The 20284-nt window shown below is 30.6% G+C and overlaps 1 protein-coding gene across 3 annotated transcripts; it reads right to left on the bottom strand.

Moving 5' to 3' along the window:
* Positions 1 to 1941: 1941 nt before the first annotated feature.
* LOC130901318 (catenin alpha) lies at positions 1942 to 19878 on the bottom strand. 3 transcript variants are annotated; one of them, XM_057812596.1, is made up of 13 exons: positions 19390 to 19875; positions 15430 to 15983; positions 15162 to 15365; positions 14422 to 14451; positions 12320 to 12435; positions 11685 to 12103; positions 10001 to 10302; positions 9783 to 9852; positions 9542 to 9609; positions 9303 to 9484; positions 4116 to 4356; positions 3860 to 3976; positions 1942 to 3061 (listed from the first exon to the last, which is right to left on the bottom strand). In XM_057812596.1, exons 1-13 carry the CDS (start codon positions 19673 to 19675, stop codon positions 2897 to 2899), a joined length of 2754 nt encoding a protein of 917 aa, XP_057668579.1. In that variant the 5' UTR covers positions 19676 to 19875; the 3' UTR covers positions 1942 to 2896. The 3 variants fall into 3 exon arrangements, with proteins under 3 accessions (XP_057668579.1, XP_057668600.1, XP_057668590.1); XM_057812617.1 differs by lacking the exon at positions 14422 to 14451 and having other exon boundaries at positions 19390 to 19878; XM_057812607.1 differs by lacking the exon at positions 14422 to 14451 and having other exon boundaries at positions 1942 to 3976; positions 19390 to 19876.
* Between the last annotated feature and the right edge of the window lie 406 nt (positions 19879 to 20284).

Below are 20284 nucleotides of genomic sequence, written 5' to 3'. Positions count from 1 at the left end.
CCAAGTATAAGCCAACAACTACGTCTGAATAAGATAATACAAAGTAATGGATATTTACCGATCAAATTTCGCTCCTGGCAAATTGTGGAATATTCTTCATTAAATCATTCTACAAGGCATACTTGGGCTGTTAATTGAAACTCCAATTCTTATATAACCCTCTCTCGAAGACTGTATGTAAGACAGTATTAATACGCATTTTCAGGCTGTATAAACCATTGCAACCCACTAAATCGATTGGCTCAAACAAGATCGCGCGACACTTCTACATTAATTTGGTAATATGCATCTAATGCGGATATGGTTAAAGGACGGAAAAACAACACCTATTTGTGAATTACCTTTAAGACACTCCAAGCCAAAATATATTTATATTAAAAACAATGTTTGTGCACTATCAAGTGAGTTATTTTTATATAATGCTTTTATAATGAAATAAAAAATGTTTTCAATATTTTATGGTTTCATTTCATCAGGAATGTATAAAAGGCAACTCCCTCGTTTGTGATTCTTTTAATACAGCATAATGCTGAAGAAGTATTTGTGTGTTTTGATCAGTTGGCCTGAACTAATCGTTATTATTATATACGAAAAAATGATTTTTAGAATGCTTGGTATATGATGACTATGATTTTGGTGAATTTATCGCGATTACTATTGAATAACGTAAACAGCTCCGATTATCGCTTTTTGTGGTTAGTCAAGGTTTGTTGTCGTTGTTTAAAGTTTTAATTCCAATTTGTGTATGTAATTGTCTGGGCCGTCTGTATGTCAATGTCCTTATGTCATTTGTTCGCAACAACACACCCCTGCCATTATTAACAAAACACGTCACACCCCGTATAGACGATGTTATCATTATCGCCCTGTCACTTGTTCGCTTATCAACAAAACGATATGCCCTACACCGTTATCATCTTACACGTCTTACGAAACACGTACGTCGGCCGTTATCACCTTGCAAAACACGTGACCTCTTTTTAACATACCCTGTATGTTTTTTTTTCAACACCCCCAATTTTGCCGTTATCGCCTTATGTCGACACAAGTCACATATTTTTAACACACCCCCCGTATTTCGATGCTGCGGTTAGGCGCCCGATACTACTACGTCACTTCCCGCTGCAAACAAACGTGAAAAGAGATGATACACTATCAAATCGATGTATTAGAATTTTTAACTATAAATATATATTTCTTTTTGAAACAATAATTTATAAAAAAAATATTCTTCGGTTTATTAACAGATTAATAGCAAATCATTGAGTGATTACGTCACCTCAGCTGATAATTAATACTGTGGAGTGGTGGAGGGCGCCTGAAGCGGCCCATATTCTACTTTAAGATTATATTTATAAAATTAAAATATAATAATTACATTACATTTGAATTACTTGTTTTTGCTAAAAATAAAAGCTTTAAGAAATATGTGGTTCCTCCAAAGAACGCACCGAGCATTTCAGTAGTTCATGGTTCTCTAGCAACATTCAATCAAATTGATAATAATTTAGAGTGGAGTGAAAATAATTCCTGCTGTGCAGAAGTTTGGTTTAATTTATTTGAAAGTTCATTGAAGTGACTGTACCTCGATGTATTGTAAATTTAATTAATAGATCTTTATAATTTCCACCCTGTTCTCTTGAAAAATGAAAAGTCCTTGGAAATACTTCTTCAACAGTTTGGTGAACCTCAATTCTTTGGTTAGTGAAACTCAATTAGTCAGATATTGACAGATTCAAGACTGGGTAAATAAAATTTTGTACCTTACGAAATATAAACGGTTATTTCTAAATATGTAGCTCTGATTGACATATGTGGCATCTATGTTCATCATAGGTTCAATGTTAAGTTGATAGCATATACCACAACCAGATTGTGTGTAGATCCTCTCGATTTGTATAAATATTGGATAAAATATATTTTGAAATGAGCATCAACAAATATATTAAAATGCTTTATTCGGTATCAAGATTAAGTAAAATACATAAATGTAAATAAAGCTTCAACTATCAAAATCAACCTATTTCGAACTGACAATATTAATACAAGATTTATTTGGGTTTTGTAAAAACTCGCAACACAGATGAATGTGATTATATTTATATTTCAAGTTTTACGCAATTTGGCAGTATTTGGCAAATTGGGAGGATTGATAACCTACTAAACACTAAAAAAATAGTTCTCATGTCAGTTCACGAATAAACTTTTCACTTAATTTATGAACGATACAAATAATACAAAAACCCTGTACTAATCTTGGACAATGTAAACTTACAACCCCAGACCTATATATAATATAAATTTTTCATTTAAATTAAAAACGTCATACTAATACTTTAGAAAAGGTCTGCATTGAACTTTATTTACTAATGTAGCTAATTAAATGATGAAGATGCATAGTTATAATTCTTTCAAAACCCTCATAAACCTAAATTGCAAAAATAATATGGAATATCCTGTAGATTGTTGATATGTATCCCCCGAAACAACAAGTCTACATATTTAATACTAAAAAACCCCATGAAGGAGTAGACCAAGCAAATCACGTGATCACTATAAATATCTTTAGCTCAAGAATGTAATCACATGTCATTCAAAGTTAGATTCACATTCAAAAATATACAGTTCATTTTATGTAAAAATGACATTCTATGTCTTCAATGTAAAAACCCATTATCCAATACGAAATTTAAAAAATACATATGAAATTTTTTTCTACTGTGAATACGTTTAAAACAAACATGAAATGCCACTAACTCACGTGATGTTGACATAATTAGTCAACCCCTTATCAGACTATATAATTACAAGAATCTAGTCACATATAAAAGTCACAGAAAAATCAGGCAAATAATAATTTACATACTATTCAATATGTTGTTAATAAAAATAATTTTTACACAGATTCTGTGGGACTTTGGAATTCAGAAAGGGCATGAATTGGATTTTGAACTTTCTTTTGTGAACCTTTGCGTACTTTGGCACGAACTTCCTCTGGTTTTTCAGGTCTTACTAAGGGTTTCTTTTCTGGCGCCTTCATCTTCCACACAACAATAGGTGACTGCAAAAAAATATTGATGGAATGGGACACAATAATATATTTATAGTGAATATAATAAATCACTCATCTCATTTTTTGAATGAAATAATAGCAGAACTATCACAAATTAACTTAAATAGCGATGTAAACTTTAATTTTGATAAATATTGATTATATAAGTAGGTCTAGATTACATTAATTTCTGATAATAGTCTAAAAAATGAGGGCATTTCTTTGCTTATACTTTGTTCTAAAACTGCTACGGAGGGATAAATTTTGAAATTTATTTTATTAAATATCTGCCATTCAGTTTAAATCACAGGGTAAACGTTTTGGAGGTGACGTGGGTCAATTAATTTCAGTTCATATTTGATCATTATTAAAGATACACAAATGAATTCCTTGATTTGTGTGTAATCTGTCAGAGATTAGACTAGCTATTTTGGTAATTTTTTATATTTCAGTGAATATTGCACTGATACCTTATTTGTTCTAAGGGGCTCACTTATCCCAATTTTTTATAATCATTACACAATCAAAATCATTTGGCAGATATTGAAACAATAAAGTTCTCAAATTCACCCCTTCACGAGGTTGTTTTTAAAATCAATGTACACTAATTAACATTAAATGTTACATGGGCATTTATATATAGAATAAATATAGAAATGTATTCTCCCACAAGTAACAAATGTCAGTATTCATAAATTTAAAGAGAGAAGTGAGTTTATCGAGGTAGATCAGTAAAATACTAATGAACAAATAAATTGAAATAGGTACACAAAAATTCCTGCAAATTTCCATCACTAGTATACTTACAGCAACGGTTCCTTGTCTCGGATATTTTGTAGAAGCAACATAAGAAGCTTTCACGGTAAGTACCACAGCATTCATCAAGTTTTTAGCTGCTTGGATTAAAGAAGTAGCACTGTCCAACTAAAATAATAATACAGAAATCTAAATTTTAAACAATAATGTTTATAGTATAAACCATTCAATTCAAAACACTTTGTATTTAGAAATAATTTGTAATATATTTGAATTTAACTGGGTGTAGCAATACAATTTTACTCACCCCAGAAACAATGAGCTCCCCGCTGATATTTTGTACATCAGCTTTAACTTTGGATGTAATATTCATTTGGTGACAATATAGGGCAATACGTTGTAGATAAGCAATTAAATCTTTTTTTGTAGAACTTTCGGGGCATTGCTCGGCTATCTGACGAGTAAGTTTATCCAATTTGGTACCAGCTTCTGAAATCTTTTTTGCTGCATTGATAACATCCATGGTTGTTTTTAAAGGACCCCGACCCCTAAAAGTAGTTAGTTAATAACAGTTCAGCAAATCACCTCATATCTGTTAAATACAATAATATGAATTGACTATGTTTACAACGTCCCCTTAAAGCCAGTCATATGTTCATTATTTATGAAAATAATATTTTTATACGAGCCCCGTCCAATTTCAGTTGGCCCAATTGAAAAAAAATTACTAATTATTGCATTTTCAGCTATTAAAAACCGGCAAATTGTTTCGTTTTGAGCTCTTTATATTATTTATAAACATTTTAGATACTTTTACAGGAGTTACAAGTCTTAACATTTGTTATAATTACAAACCAAAAAAACAAGAACCAAATGTAATCAGAAAAGCTTAAGCATTAAACATACTTATAAAAGTTACCATTGCGTAGCATCCCCCTTTTTTTAATAATAGCCGTAATTCTTTGAGACATGGTGTTTATTGAATTCTGGCAGTATTCGGGAGTAAAATCATCCCAAATTTCTTGTAGTCTTTTTTTTAATTCCATTTCAGTTCTAGCTGGATTTGCACGTAACTGCTTTTTCATTTCATGCCAAAGTGTTTCTATTGGTGATAAATCTAGACTACTTGAAACCCACTCTAAAAGTGGAATATTGTTGTCTGGGAACCATTTTAAGGCCTTTTTTACTAATGGCATGCTTGGCTTCATTTTTTTGTCGAATAACTCTACTTCGATCGTTACCCAAGCGAACTTCAAAACGAGAGTCATCACTCCAATGTATACAGCTTCACTATTCAAAATTCCAATTTTTATGCTCTTTGGCTCATTTAAGTCTATTTTTTTTTTTGGATTTGAGTCAATAATGGCTTTTCCTTGGCCTATGTAAAGAAAATTTAAATTTAGAAAAATATGCATTAAACTAAGGTGTTACAAAATTCACTTTTATGTCCGAAATCCTAATTTTTTAGCCTCTCTGTGACATGTGGATCTTGAAACCCGCCTACCCACTGCATTACTCCAAAGTACACTTAGTTGACTATAGTTAGCACGTCTGTTTTGTTGAATTATTCTTTTTAACGCTCGTTTATCTTTGTCTGACAATTTCGATTTTCTAACGTACAGGCGTTTAGGGACAATCGAACCATTTGCTTTATACAAGCGAAATATATTTTTCGAACACTGTATTTGGACATGTTTACAACTTTCGCGATTTCTGAGTTCTTTTTCCTATTTTTGAATAAGTTTATCATGATTAATCGAATTTTTCATCAATAACTTTTCCTCTACCCATTTTAAAAATTATACTCATCTTATTACTTCAAAAATCTATCTGTCACTTAAAAAACACGTTTTGTGAAAATATGACTTATACAGCCTACTTTATTATTTGTGTATTTTAGATCTAATGAAACTTTGAACACAATTGGAAACAATGAACCCTTGTATATGCATAAAAAATTATTATCAACAATATCTATCTATTTCCATCATATTAAATATCATTCAAAATATTTGTCAATACTCATACAAAACTTATTTTAGACGTTAAACTAAAAGTTTAAAACATTTACTAACAGCTACTTTTTGGCATTTTAAAATAAATTTTAATAATTTCGATTTTGAAATGGGATGGGGCTCGTACCTGGAGACTATAATCATTTATTTACTATTATTATTAACTAGAAAAGGGACTTATGTTAAATGAAATTCTAGAATAGTTGAATTTGCAGAAGAGCAAAACCGTGATTCTAGCTATTATTAATACGCTGAAGGTATTAATCACGGAAAAATCTATTTTTGGTCGTGTAATGAACGATACTTTTTATTATACGTTTCTAAAAACAACGCAAAAAAGTAAGAATTTTCTATTAGTTTGATTAATACTAGGTTTAAAAGATGTACAGATATTTCTTTAAACATATTAGAGATAGCGACACAAGCCAGTGCTGATTTGTTACCAGCAAAACCCAGGTCGAGGTACACGAGTAACAACTTTTTCTGGAATGGCGAAATCTCATAAAAGTTAAAACTGTAAATGATCATATTCTTTTTTTTATTTTGTCGAAAAAGCTAAGAATATGAAATCTTTCACGTTATGGAGTCGGTTCTCAACGCTAAAGAAATTGCTGGCAACACTAAAGATTCAAAAACAATTGCTTTTTTGAAGCGTTGGGTTGTGGGCTATATATCAAAAAATTGCATAACAAGTAACCATATTTGTATGTGAAGCTTCAGATGAACAATATTTACTGGCAAAAGAGTTTGGGATCTTTGATCTTTGACGCATGTCGTAGAAATGATTTCGAGTTTGGATAATGTGGAAGATAATTGACGCCTTATTGTTGTGTTTTTGCGAGATGGGAAAATCATATATTTTACCATTAGCAAGGAGGGATGTACGTTCAAACCCTGAGCACTTTACCATAAATAAGATCTAAAAATATGAACAGCAGAAGATTATTTGTTGCACACTTAAATCGTAGGTGTTTGATAACATATTATCAGCGCTGTCCCAAAACTTGTTGCACAATACCGGAAACCGAATAATCTCGAAGAATATACCGGGCATGGGCTAAGGCGTTATTCAGTAACCATGTTGGTGGACAGCGGTGCTGATTTGATACATAGAAGAATCCATAAAAAAACCAAAAAGTCACAAAAATTGTTTAACCCTTCTCACTTGCAAAATACAAGCTCTGCGATATTTTAACAGGAAAATCAAAACATCTGCGAACTGAAACCACCGAACTTCTGCAATAATTCAAATTGTACAATAAATGTTAGAATTAAGACCAACGATTCTTAAATATAATAATTATGTTTTTGTTGTTTTCAGAAAAGTGTTATAAATAAATAATTGTTGTTTCTTATAATTAATTTCAATTGGTTTTTATTATTTAGCGCACAGAAAAAATTGGATATCGGAAAAATTTTTCCGTGCATGTGAAATTAAATGAAACAAGATGTTTTCATATAAGCGTAAGAAAAAGGTATTTCCACAGGAAAAATCACAATTGTTTAATTGTCACTAGTTTAAATTATAGTCCAATGATGAATTAACTCAAGAAGCTATAGAAATAATTAACCTTTGTTACTGGAAAACTGATTTATATGAAAGACAGAGATTTTATTTGTAGGTAAGTTAAAAAACAGGCAGTCAGTAAACGGAGAAAAAATACAAATTCTCAAAACCCTAGAAGAAATAATACATACAGATATTATTTTTTTGGAGATATTCAGGTATGCTATAACACATTTTTGCGTTGCTTGAATATCTCTGATAAGACAGTGGGAGTAGTGAAACGGAAAGAAGTGGATCACCAGTGGTTTGTTTCTAGGATAGGAGGAAAAAATATTCTCCAAAAATGAAACCTCTGAACTTAGAAAACATTTTGTACAAACATATTAACTCAAAGTCATTACTGTAGATCCAAAACCAAAAAACTTTATCTATCGTCAAACTTAAATATAACCGAAATGTTGTATATATTATAATTTCGAGATTCCACAGGCCAGAGAAAGCTAGTAGTAAAAAGTGTGAGAAATTTAAGGAAGGTGAAAGTGATACCATGAAGCAAATCTGTGAAAAGCATATAAAAAATAAATAATTTTTCCGAACGAAGAAAGATCACGACAAAGAAAAAGCAAAAACAGATAATAGTTTTAAATCATTAACATATGATTTGCAGTCAGTGTTGTATACGCGGTGCTCAGATATAACTCAAGGATGGATATTCATATTTTTGGCCATATGGTAAAAGAAGGTCTGATGAAATTAGAACTGCTCAAATCGCTACCTGACACAGTTAAATAAGTCTCTTTATATTCAGATTCGTGTGTAGGTCAAATCCGCAACTCCTTTCTTGCTTCCTTGCTTTTATACACTTCCAGACAGCTACTGATTGTTACTATTGGCCACAATTTTCTTTAACCAGGTTATACTGATATGGAGGTGGACTCGATGCATGGTATCATAGAAACTAACAAAAAATATCAGAGGATTATACTCTACGTGAATGGACTATATCATTAGAACTGCTCTTAGAAAGAAACCTTATATCATTGAATAGCAGTCATTCAGTAATATCTTGGATCTAAAAGTACTTAAGATGTCCTTAATCGACCAAAAAATGTCTCCGGATTCAGCAGGAAATACTATCAACTAGATGAAAATAAAAAGGCTTCATTTTAAGAAATTGTCTTCCCATACTATTTTTTTGAAAGAAAATCATGTTCAAGAGACTTTTATTGAAATGCCAGTTGTCACCCCTGTAGTTTTGCCACAAAGGAACAAAGAATTCAGACACCTCTGCGAGTTTCTACAAGAAATAAAAAGGAAAATATACCCTTGGAAAGAGTCAAAAAACAAAAGAACATATTGGTATTATAAAACTAAAAAACACTGAACTTCTGCCAATATCGAAATAAGAAGAAGAAAAGCCTTGTCAGCCTGTGCAGAGTAGATGCTATGCCAGCTATGTATCATAATCTCTATATGTCTCTTTCATGTAGTTCCAATGTTACTAATCGACTTCCAGAAACAGACCATGAAGAGGATTATGAAGATTAAAGTTATTTTGTAATGTCATTTTTTAAGCATTTGTGGTAGTTTTGTGTTTTGAATAACAAAAATAAGGTCTGTAATTTAATTAAAGCGTAATATATGTCCGTTAATTTTCAACATTTTTAGAAATAGAAGATCACATGTAGCTCTTGAAAGAAAATAAATTAATTTATACAATTTCAATTCCAAATAATTAGAGTGGCTGTTGATAACGAATTTTAAAAATTGAAACCTTGTATTTCGAATCCTTACCTTTACCCTTATTGCTTGAAACAACAAATAAGTTTTCATTTCGTAAATTCTCATATTGTGGTTTTGAGGGGACGAAATAAACTGTCAAATTTATCAGTGCTGATTTAATTTTACCATTAGTTTATATGAAAGATCAAAATTAATATGAAACATTTTAATGAACAATATAAAGCAGTACCTTGTAAAATCTGTCATTTCCATCATAATCATACACATATGTTTGGCAAGTACAATAATATCATTACCAGTATCGTCCCATTTGGCAACTTCACGATCAAACTTGAGCTTTTCGCTTCTGAAGAATTCAACTTGTTGTAAAATCTTTTGTTTGTCTTCTTCAGGCATTTTACCCATAGCTTCCTATAAATAAATAAGCATGAACAAAAAGTACGCATATTGAACATGAACATTTCTTACCCTGGCAGTTGTAATTCCACTGATATCTGGATATTCATCAACACCATGTTCTCCTGTATGGGCACTTGCTACAAACAACACGAATAATCAATAATTTGTCCAACAATTTCAAAACATTCATATAAATTTTGTTTAAAAATAAAAAAAAAACATTATGATGTTCCTTCCCACCCCACGTAGGTTGTATTAGCAGTGGACTTCCATCAATTCTCTATTCATATATTACTAATAGTTTACTTACATTTACTTCTTGTTTCAATCAAATAATTTTCATCCAATTCAACATCTTCAGGATCTAAGTCCTCATCGGCCTGTAAAAAATTCAATTTTACAATTAATATGATTCTGGTTATATGTATTATTTACAATACCATCCGAATAGGTTTGACAAGACTATCATTTCTTGATTGTTTACACTATACTTTGTTTCAAAAAACCATAATATATGGAACTACTTACTCTATTCATTAATACTGCTCTTCTTATTTCTCTTACACCATCATAAACAAGTCTGGAGGCATCAATGAAATCGTTTTCATCTACTTCTTTTGGTGGACTATTTCCTAATGCTTGAACAGCAACTTGCACTCTTTGGGTAAATTTAGGCATTACTTGATCGTTCAATACCTTAACAGCTTCAAGAACACGTTTAGTGTAAATGCAAGGTTCGTAGTTATCCATTTCAGCTGTCACAACATTGCATACTCGATTAGATCTGCCTCTAATACCACTAGCAGTGCGATCTAGAGTATCAGCATCACCTAAAACATTAAGTCCAAATATAAGTTTAAACATAAACTACGCAATATTATTTAGTACATGTACTGTTTAAAAACTAAATGTATAAAAATACAATCAACATCTAGAACAATATTCATATTTTCTGCGACCAATTATCAAAAGCACTTTAATATGCCCAAAACTGAGATGAATAATAGACCATATTTTATCTTAGAACATACTAGAATATCTCAACAGTTTTGTAGAAACACTTGTTCATCAGATTAAGTTGGACGAAGAAAACAAGTTTGAATTCATACATGAGTTGGCATATTGTATGTGGAAAATCTAAGACAATGTTTACCCTTTCGGAAATGGTGTAAATACTCAACCAACAGTCAGTTGCTAATTGTTTCTATCTTGGAGTATTGAAAACGCTTAAACCTAAGCTACACTGAGCGACATTCAGCAACTGAAGGTAATAGTTATACCAATATTTTAACAATAGCGAGAGGCACTGCAATTGTAACACAAGAATTCACGGTAACTGCTGTCAGTTGCTGGCGTTTGATACTTGTTCCGAAATATCGCCAATTCAATATTTATTAGTTATGCTCCTGTCCTGTCCCAATAAAAAAAACACAAAAATTTTGGAACAAAATTATTTATTTTTCAATGTAATCACCTTTTAGTTCCATACACTTATCCCACTTTTTCATTAACTGTTGAAATCACTTCTTCATTGTTGAAAAATTTTTGACCACAGAGCCATTCTTCCAAGTCTGGGAACAAAAAATCAACTGAGGGGACTTAATCTGGCGAATAGAGTATGTGGTAGCATTTCAAACTTTTAATTTATTAATTTTCGCCATTGAAATAACACCCATTTTGCGCACAGCTTTCTTTTGTCCAAATTTTCAGTTAATATGCGATGTACCGCACTTCTTGGAATGCATACTATGTCTGGTAGCTCGCGCACTTTCAGTCGAGGATCATTCAGTACTGCTTTGTGGATCTTCTTAAAAATTTCTGGAGTCGACGACTGCGATGATGGTCTTAGCAGGTCATACGGCCTCGTTTAAGCTCTGCTACCAAATATTGTACTGTTGATAATGAAGGAGCAGTCTCGCCCAGATTGGAATCTACTTCAGCTTTTATATTGGTGGGCTAATGCCTTTCAAATAGAAGTATTGTATCACATAATGATTCGTTGCCAAACAAATACTAAACGTGGCGTCTTCAAACTTGAAACATATGCTGTATAGATTGTGTACTTTCTAATACAGTGGCATTTTTCAAGCAACTACCACCATCTCTAGGTCAGGCCAGGTACTTCTGGGATCATCCTCGTATACTGAATTTAGATCTCATGTTTACCTAACTTCGTTGACTATATTTTTAAACTGTCCAAGTATGGTCTTACCTTCTTGTAATGCAAGGACGCATTTGTTGACATCTTCTAGAATATGATTTTCAGAAACTGCCAAAAAGTCGTCAATAGTAGTAATATCGTCAACAGCTTCAGTTAGAATCCTAACTTGATTTTCCCAAGATTGCTTAAATGCTTCCATATTTTCTTGAGCAACTTTACTGCGAGGTCTAGCAGCTAAGATCCTAGCTGCATTGATTACTTCTGGACATAGATTATCTATCTGAGCAGCAGCATATCGAACCATTTTAACTCCATCTTCATTGTTCGACATGCTACAAACTAGGTTTGCCACCTCTACTAACTTATTGGAATGTTCAGTAAACACAACCGCATATTCTTCTACTTCTTTTTCATTGCCATTTTGAGCTGCTTTTATTAGAACCAATAAAGGTACATTGGTTTCCAAAAAACTAAAAAAAGGACAACATACATTATTGACCAAAAAATTATTTGTAAAATATTTTGTTTACTGCAATTACTAACAAGCAAACTTTACATTCTTATAAAATATGCAGTACCTTATAATGGAGGATATACTTGCTTTTAGTGTTAAGAAAACAGTCTTTACATTGAAATATTTAATATTATATAACTTAATTTGACTAAAGTATAATTTTATTGTTTACCTATCAGACACATGATCCACAACAGCTTTTCTGAGCTGTCTTCGCAAATCTCTAGTCTTTCTTCCCATATTATCAATAGCTCTATTGAGACTTTCACTTTTATCTTTATTTCCCATCTACAAATGAATTGCTGCTTAATTAATTTTAATTTTACAATTCAAAATATAAAAAAAAAATAAAACAAAAAAATTGATGTGTATTTGTGGATGACAATAGCCATTTTCTGAGACGAGGAACTCAGGATTGGTATTAGAGCTGATGTGGATTTTGAATAACAATTAATTTAGTGAATGGAAATGAATGCAATTCATAATTAGTTCTATAGTAACTATTAAGTGAATTGCAGCCAATCTAAATGATTGTGCATTTTTTGGTACTATTATGTTGGGATGTAACTTGAAGTTTATGTACAAGAAAATATCACAAGGTGGTTTGAATGATCCCTAGTAAACAGTATTGACAAATCTTTACAACAAACAACAATGCAAAAAATTTAAACAATAATCCAACTAAAAATTATATTTAGATATATTGAAATGAAAGTCTTCAATTCATGGACTCTCTAATTCATAATAAATTCTAAGGTATAAACATAATTTGATTTAACAGATCAATTACGTGAATAAACTTATAATGATTGGACTTCTTTGTTACACTATAATGAATTCAAGGAAGAGTTGATTTTAAATATCATGACAAAGTAACTGAAAAATCAGCTAATAATGATAATATATGAAGATTGGGTTCAAATTGCTTTAAAACACAAAAAACATTTTCTGAAGATTTCCTTCTGATAATGAACCTAATATTTTTGAGCACTTGTCATAGATCACCTTTTCAATTTTTGATGTACTAATTCCCAACACAAACATCTAGCATGTCGATATACATAAAAACAATTTTAGATTAATTCATTATACGTTAATGACCATATACCATATACCATACGGACATTTCTTCATTCCTATATTTAGATTGTGCAAGAATAATATGTTCCTTGTATGAACGACAGCATTCACACTATTAGAGGTGCAATTTGGGTAGTACTTAGCAATACTTTGTGATTTATATAGACATTTAATCTTAGTTCTTTTTCTAAATTATAGCAGAAGTTTTCAATAATCATTGTATTTTCATTATTATTGGTTAAAAATAAAGGAAAAGATTGGTAATAAGGAACACACTTACTTGCCAATACTGTTTATATTATTGAAGATGTTAGACTTTCCCATTTATACAAATACTAACTAATTGACTTGATAGTTGATAATAACAGTTAAGATAGTATATTTATAATTTTATTCCACTTATTAGTTTCTTTAATTTGTATTTGTATAGATACAAAGTCGACAAAATTATTCATAATAAATCTTTTATATTCAGAGGTCATATAATATAATTTGCTGAAATATAGATATGAAGATTATTCAGAAAAGAAACTTAACCTCTTTATATAAAGAGTAAGATTTAATTTAGGCCATTTCAAAAAATCTACAGGTATTTAGTATCAGAAATTGCATCCAAAGTCATTATTTCAGAATAATATTAAGTTCAAAGAATATAATTATTTACAGTATAATTCTGATACATTTACAAAAGAATCTACAGAAGCTTTAACTTAAATTAACTCTATTACCATCTCTTTAATATTGTCAATAATTTAAATTAAAAAAGGGGGCTTAGAAGTAACAATTTGAGTTTTGGAAATCAATAAAATTCGGCTAAAACCTCAATAATAAAAACTAACAGTAATAGGTTTCTTAAATATTCATTTTTTTTAAATTTTATAAAAAAAACTGTTCTTTGAAATGGTTCAATCAAATTGTAGATTTTTTGAAATCCCACATACAACAATATGAAATATTTGGCAGTTGCAAAAACCTAAAATAACATTGAAAAAAACGGGTTATTTGTTCAGGTCTAGGCTGCTATGAAAAGCGATTGCAACAATCAAAAATGCATGGATATTTAGAAGTATTAGAATTTCATGCTGAGAAAAAACAATAAATGTTTTGTTACAACAGCATAGACAAAATGTGGCGGAAAGGGGCTACATTGAAAAAGAGAACACTGAAAACAGTTATGGGATACATAATATTTACCCTTGTTACTCCACGCAAAACTTCCAATTGCTATACAAAATATAAAGTAAAAGATATTTTAAAACTACAAGGTCCTTAAAACAAGTGAATTGTCAAAAGTTTAGTAGTTTTTATGTACATATTATTCTATCATATCAAGAAATGATCCTAATATATTTAGTAATTTAGAAGCTGTTCCAATTAAAGATTTAATAATGGAATATTTCAATTTAAATTTTTGTAACTCTTTATGAAGATGAATTCAATAAACAATATTTATTACTATTACAAGGTAGTGTTTGAATGAATTTCTTTCTCTACCCAGTTAGGCAATCGAGAATTTCTATATGAAGTAGAAGGAATTGTATGTAAAGGTTTGTGAGACATAATATTTAAGTATTGTAGCAGTGTAGTTACAGTTAAAGTGCAAATTTTTCCCAGTTATTGAAATCACCAAAATTACAATAAAATCATAACAAGTTAATCCACCGCCATTTTACAAATCCAGCAATATCATTAATTAGACATTATTCTTCATCTTATATAGGGTGGTATTTAAAATATCTAACCATCCATTTCCTAGGACATTCAAAAAAAATATTTTAAAATTTATTTAAAACAAAGTAGAAGATTACTTGAAAGTGTGTAAATTACATATTATTTTCTTGGAATTTTGATCCATCTCTTGTTTTAAATAAATAATGCTTCTGAAATAGCCTACCAAACTTTTGAACAAAAAATATAATTTAACAAATACTTACATTAGTCATATACTCAGAAAGCAAATCTTGCAAAGCTTGTCTAACTGCGTTACATTCTGCAACTATTCTCTCGCGTCTTTCATCTCTAGTACAGCTGGAATCTGCCATTAGTGCTGCTCCACTTATAATACTTTCTAAACGTTCCTCTAAAGAAGGCCTTGTGTGGACTTCGTTGTAAGCTAAAGGTTCCATCACCATGTGATCCTTTAAAAAGCACATATTATCATATTTTTACATAAATTACATCTATTGATGAAATAACACTTACATCAAAGTCATCTAAAGCAGCAGCCAACTCTCCAGGACCATCATAGGGCCCGCAAGCAGGTTGTGGAGTCCTACCCTGTGCTACATCATTAATGGTATTGACAGCTTCACATACTTGTTTTAGTACATAATCTCTATTTGCTTTTGCTGCTGCCAATTCAGGATGACGTACATACACCTTTGAAGCTGTCAATAGCATTGTGGAATGTTTTTTAAGTACAGCTCTAGCAGCTGCCAAGTCATCACGAAGTTGTGGGTCTTTCAGTTCTTGTTGCCTTTTAGCTGCCTGATTCATTAGTTCATTGGCATTTTGACCAAAGGCTTTAATATTGTCCAAGAGTTCTCCATTGCTTGAGGCATTTTTAAGTTTTTCTAAATCATCTTCAACTACATGTAAAGATTTGAGCAAAAGGTGAACATCTACCATATCAGCAAGAATTAAAAGACGGGTTACAGCAGATAGAAGGTTTCTAGCAGCTCGAACCATATTTCCTCTTTTTAAAGAAGAGCACGGATCTTCAGAAAACTCCCTTGCAGCTATACTCATTGCTGTTCCTAAAAAATTTATAAATAGAATCAACCTATCCAATTTTATCTTTATATCGATATGCATTTTAAATGATAATTTTTTTATCCAAATTTCTATCTCAGTAGCAGCAGGTGCAAGTGCAAGAATTGGTTAATTTTTTAATGATGGTTTGTCAATGGTATATTACACATTATTTATGTTTATTATTTCAAGGAAGAACTAATAAGTCTGAAGATAGGTAAAAATTGAGAAAGACAAAAAAGAAGACACCTTATAAATATTAGTTACCCACATTTGTTTTCTTGGTGCATCAAGTATGGTATAAAATTCAATAAAAAAAGTGAATGCTTTGACTCACTTCAATTGAAATAAGCAAAAAAAGCTTAACAAGACCAAGATGAATATAAAACATACTATATTATGTATATTGGCCTTTGGTTAATAATTTTTGAAAATGTAAATGTATAATTCCAGATAAGAGTCCTCAACATAAAACATATTTTTGTAATTTTTTTTTTAAATAAACAATAAGCTATTCAAAAGAAAAAATATTTAATCAAACAGAGTTAAAATCATGTCTATAAATTAATACTGACCAATATGTTAGGAAAAATAACAAACTTATACCCATCAATATCCGATAAGTTTCACAAAAAATTGAAAAACATTCACTCCAAGAGCAACCACATGTAATTTATATAAGATATTATTGTGTAATCAATGCTCAATGAATATTTATATGAGAAAAATCAAAACTTGAGTAAGATTGGCTATTTGTGGATTATACTATGAAAAAAAATGAGGCAGCACATAATGACTTTTATGGTACTTTATATTGGTGTGGAGACTGATTGAAAATTTAAAAAATGTAGAAGGAAGTGCTAAGGAAATTTGCATGGCTTTCCTAAGTTGCTAGAGATTACTGATGAACTTCTAGAACTAAGTCATTAAGGACAAACCAGATTGAGAAAGAGAAAAAACAGAAAGGGATATATATATAAGGATTTTACAAATCTACTAGTAGAGGATAGTAGTAATTTTGATAAAAATTATAAAAATGGTATAAAACTCATTAATGAACAGGGTAGATAGTTTAGAACTAATAATGAGAAACATGCAGTTGAAAAATGGTTGAAAATAAAAAGTCTCTATCAACATTAGAGCAGAAAGCACTTAAAATATATTACATCAATTTGTGACAAACAAGATAAAATAAATATTATGATTGTGATGCTAGTGCATGATATTGTAAATATTTTTTTGCACCCACCAAAAAAAAACAAGGACTTGCTTCGACTTCAGATAAACCCTACTTGTTGCTGAAATTTTCATTATCATCATTGGCGAATTTAAGAATTAAAAAACTAAAACAATCATGAGCCAACAATCAGGATAGTAGAAGAATATATAGTTACTATATTCAATATGCATTTTAAATGTTATGGTCGAGTGTCAGTCATCATGTATTAAATAAATAACAGTAAATATGAAGATGATTTATCTTAAAAAATCACAACTTTATAATTGATGTGGTAGTATAAATAGATAATAAATCATTTAATATAACATAATGATAAGATAAATGAGTTGAATACATTCAGTGAAATTAACTTTCCAAGCTTCAATCTCTGCACTGCCTCTGCGACTGGAAGTAATATCGGGAAGACTTTAGGATTTTCCTAAGGTCGGATGGTGGTAATTACTTTGGCCAACATCTTACTAACCAACAGCGACTTGTGGCAAGGTTCGTCATTTTGATGACCTCTTTCTTCATACATCACAAACTTTCTTGTATGCCCTTGTCATATTTGGAGTTTACAGTTGTTCTCTTTATAACGCAGTCTCATCGTCCTTTAGATAACCATTACCTTGCTGTGTGGTTTTTATTGACGGGCCATTTTAAAACTCTATCGAGATAGGTTTCACTTTTCGTGACATTTTTTTTATTGTTTCTTTACAGATACTGTATAGTCCGAATAGTAGCATATTGAGAAGATGGAATGGGACCAAACTTATTCTGCTAACCTCAATACCATTAGATACAGCTTTATTGTTTTTCAAAATATTCTTCAGTAAGATCAATTCATTTTTGCATACATTTGAACCAAATGTCGAAGGTTTTTTTCTATTCCCTGATTTCTTTGAACACTCCTGGCAAGCAATTGCTGGTGTACCATTCAGAATTGACCGTTCTACATTCGTTGCTCTAATGAAACTGTGGTGACATGTCCAATTATTCCGAATATACATCAATTGCTTCGAAGGGGAACAACTTTTGTTAGATTTGGCTTGCCTTGAAAGACACATACAGTTTATTGTTGTTTAATTTTGAATTCATATGCGTAGATCCATAATTCGTCGCCTGTCACGATCTAATAGACGTCTTTTGATGTACTGCAATTGATTTTTTCAACATTTATTTGCACTAATCGACACGAGCTTTTTTTGAGCGATTGTTAAATTATGCGGTATCCAATGCAAATAAATCTTTTCAACAGCCAAATGGTGATGCAATATTGAATGTATGCAAGTAGAACTAATTCCTAAGTATGCCTCAATTTCACGGTATATCACACGACGATCTTGCAATACCAGTCTACATACAGCATTGATTATTTCTGGCGCAACAACCAATTCACAAAATTCATCGAAAATCAACGTCAAAAGTTATAGAAAATTTTCGCGATTTAATTCCATTTTTTAACAAGATGAAATTTCAAGTATGTAAAAACAACTCAAATAGCACTCGTATGAAAACACATTATGAGTACGTTCACTATTAAAAATGTCAAACTTTATGATGGCAATGTCAGATTTCACATATTTACATCAGTGTATAGTACTCTTATATTTTGCAATAAAACTGGGATTAGATGAATAAACTACACTAGGTAATCAAGATACTGACTTGTCCATTATAATCCAAGAAGTATTTTTATGACTATTTCAAGAAACAGTTTCTTTTCATATCTTTCAAATGTATCTGATACACATACTTAATTTTTAGCAAAAGCTATAAAAAAGGAACTTAAATAACGCAATGTTGGCAAGTTATTTATTAACTAGAACAATTAAAACCTTTTATTTTGTAACCAACTAACATGTTATTTGAATAATAGACCAGAAATCAAAAACCTCCAAAAGTTCAATTGGTTCAAATGTCCATTCATACTCAAGTTTATAGTTTTTAAAATGTACATAAATGAATAATGTTGAGACAGATAATACTTCTTAGAATTCACTATTAAATATTTTTATTCAAATTCACGAATTTAAGAATAACTAACTGTACCTGTTTGTCGCATAAATTGATGTATGGTTAAAATTTTATACTTATATATAAGAATTTTTTTTCTTCTTACAAAGTTATGGAATACGAATATTGATTAATGAATACTTGTCAGTTTTATTAATTGATATTTCAATGCTCACCTGTTTTTTTAACTTCGTCCACAGCTGCCAGCATTTCATCTGTAATATCTGGATTTTCGTAAGCAATCTGTTCACCTTTTTCAATAAAGTTTTCAGTTGCTTTTTCTACTGTACTAACCAATGCATTGGCACGTTTAGATTTTCCTTTCTTTTTTTTACTTGGTCCTTTTGTATTTACAAGAGTTGTAACTTGCAAAACTAAGGGCTCCAATGTTTTTTCTACAGACATAGTTCTAATTTCTAAATTTTTGGGGTCCCATTTTAATCCAAAACGATCAGTCATCATCTTTGTAGTTGAGCTTGTAGTATATAAATGCAATCCTAAAATTAATTTTGTAATGAATCACTCCTGACCACACCAGAAAATTATTCAGTTCTGACTGGTTCTGACTGAAAGAAAAATAAATTCCTCTTATTGTTTATCTCTAATATGAATCATAACTGCATAGGTGTGCCAAACTGTCAACTGTCAACGGCAAGAACCACTCCTCGATAAATTTAACATTTGGTATGCCTGCAAGGAGCCCTTATGATTAAATTTATTGATGTTTGATGTGTACTAAAATTCAAAATTTTTCCTTTTTTTTATCATACTCAATTAAATCATTTTATACCAAAAAATTCAGACTATTGAAATTGTATTTGTTCAATAATGTATAATTATTATATGTATTGTTATGTGCTGTTTTGACCTTAATTATTCCCATAAATATTATATAACATGGACAAGTTTTGCAAAACAAAAAACCAGTTCCCAATATAACTCACACAAACTCAGAAACTTTTGATGTTGATATAATAAGATTATAATGTTAATATAATAATAAACATTATGGAGGCCATTCTACTTTATTTTGTAGGGGTGGTATACAATATCAGTTTATTTCGAGAATGA

Source organism: Diorhabda carinulata, chromosome 1 (genome assembly GCF_026250575.1).
Source record: "Diorhabda carinulata isolate Delta chromosome 1, icDioCari1.1, whole genome shotgun sequence".
Lineage (NCBI taxonomy): Eukaryota > Metazoa > Arthropoda > Insecta > Coleoptera > Chrysomelidae > Diorhabda > Diorhabda carinulata.
This window is presented reverse-complemented; position numbering and strand designations above follow the sequence as displayed.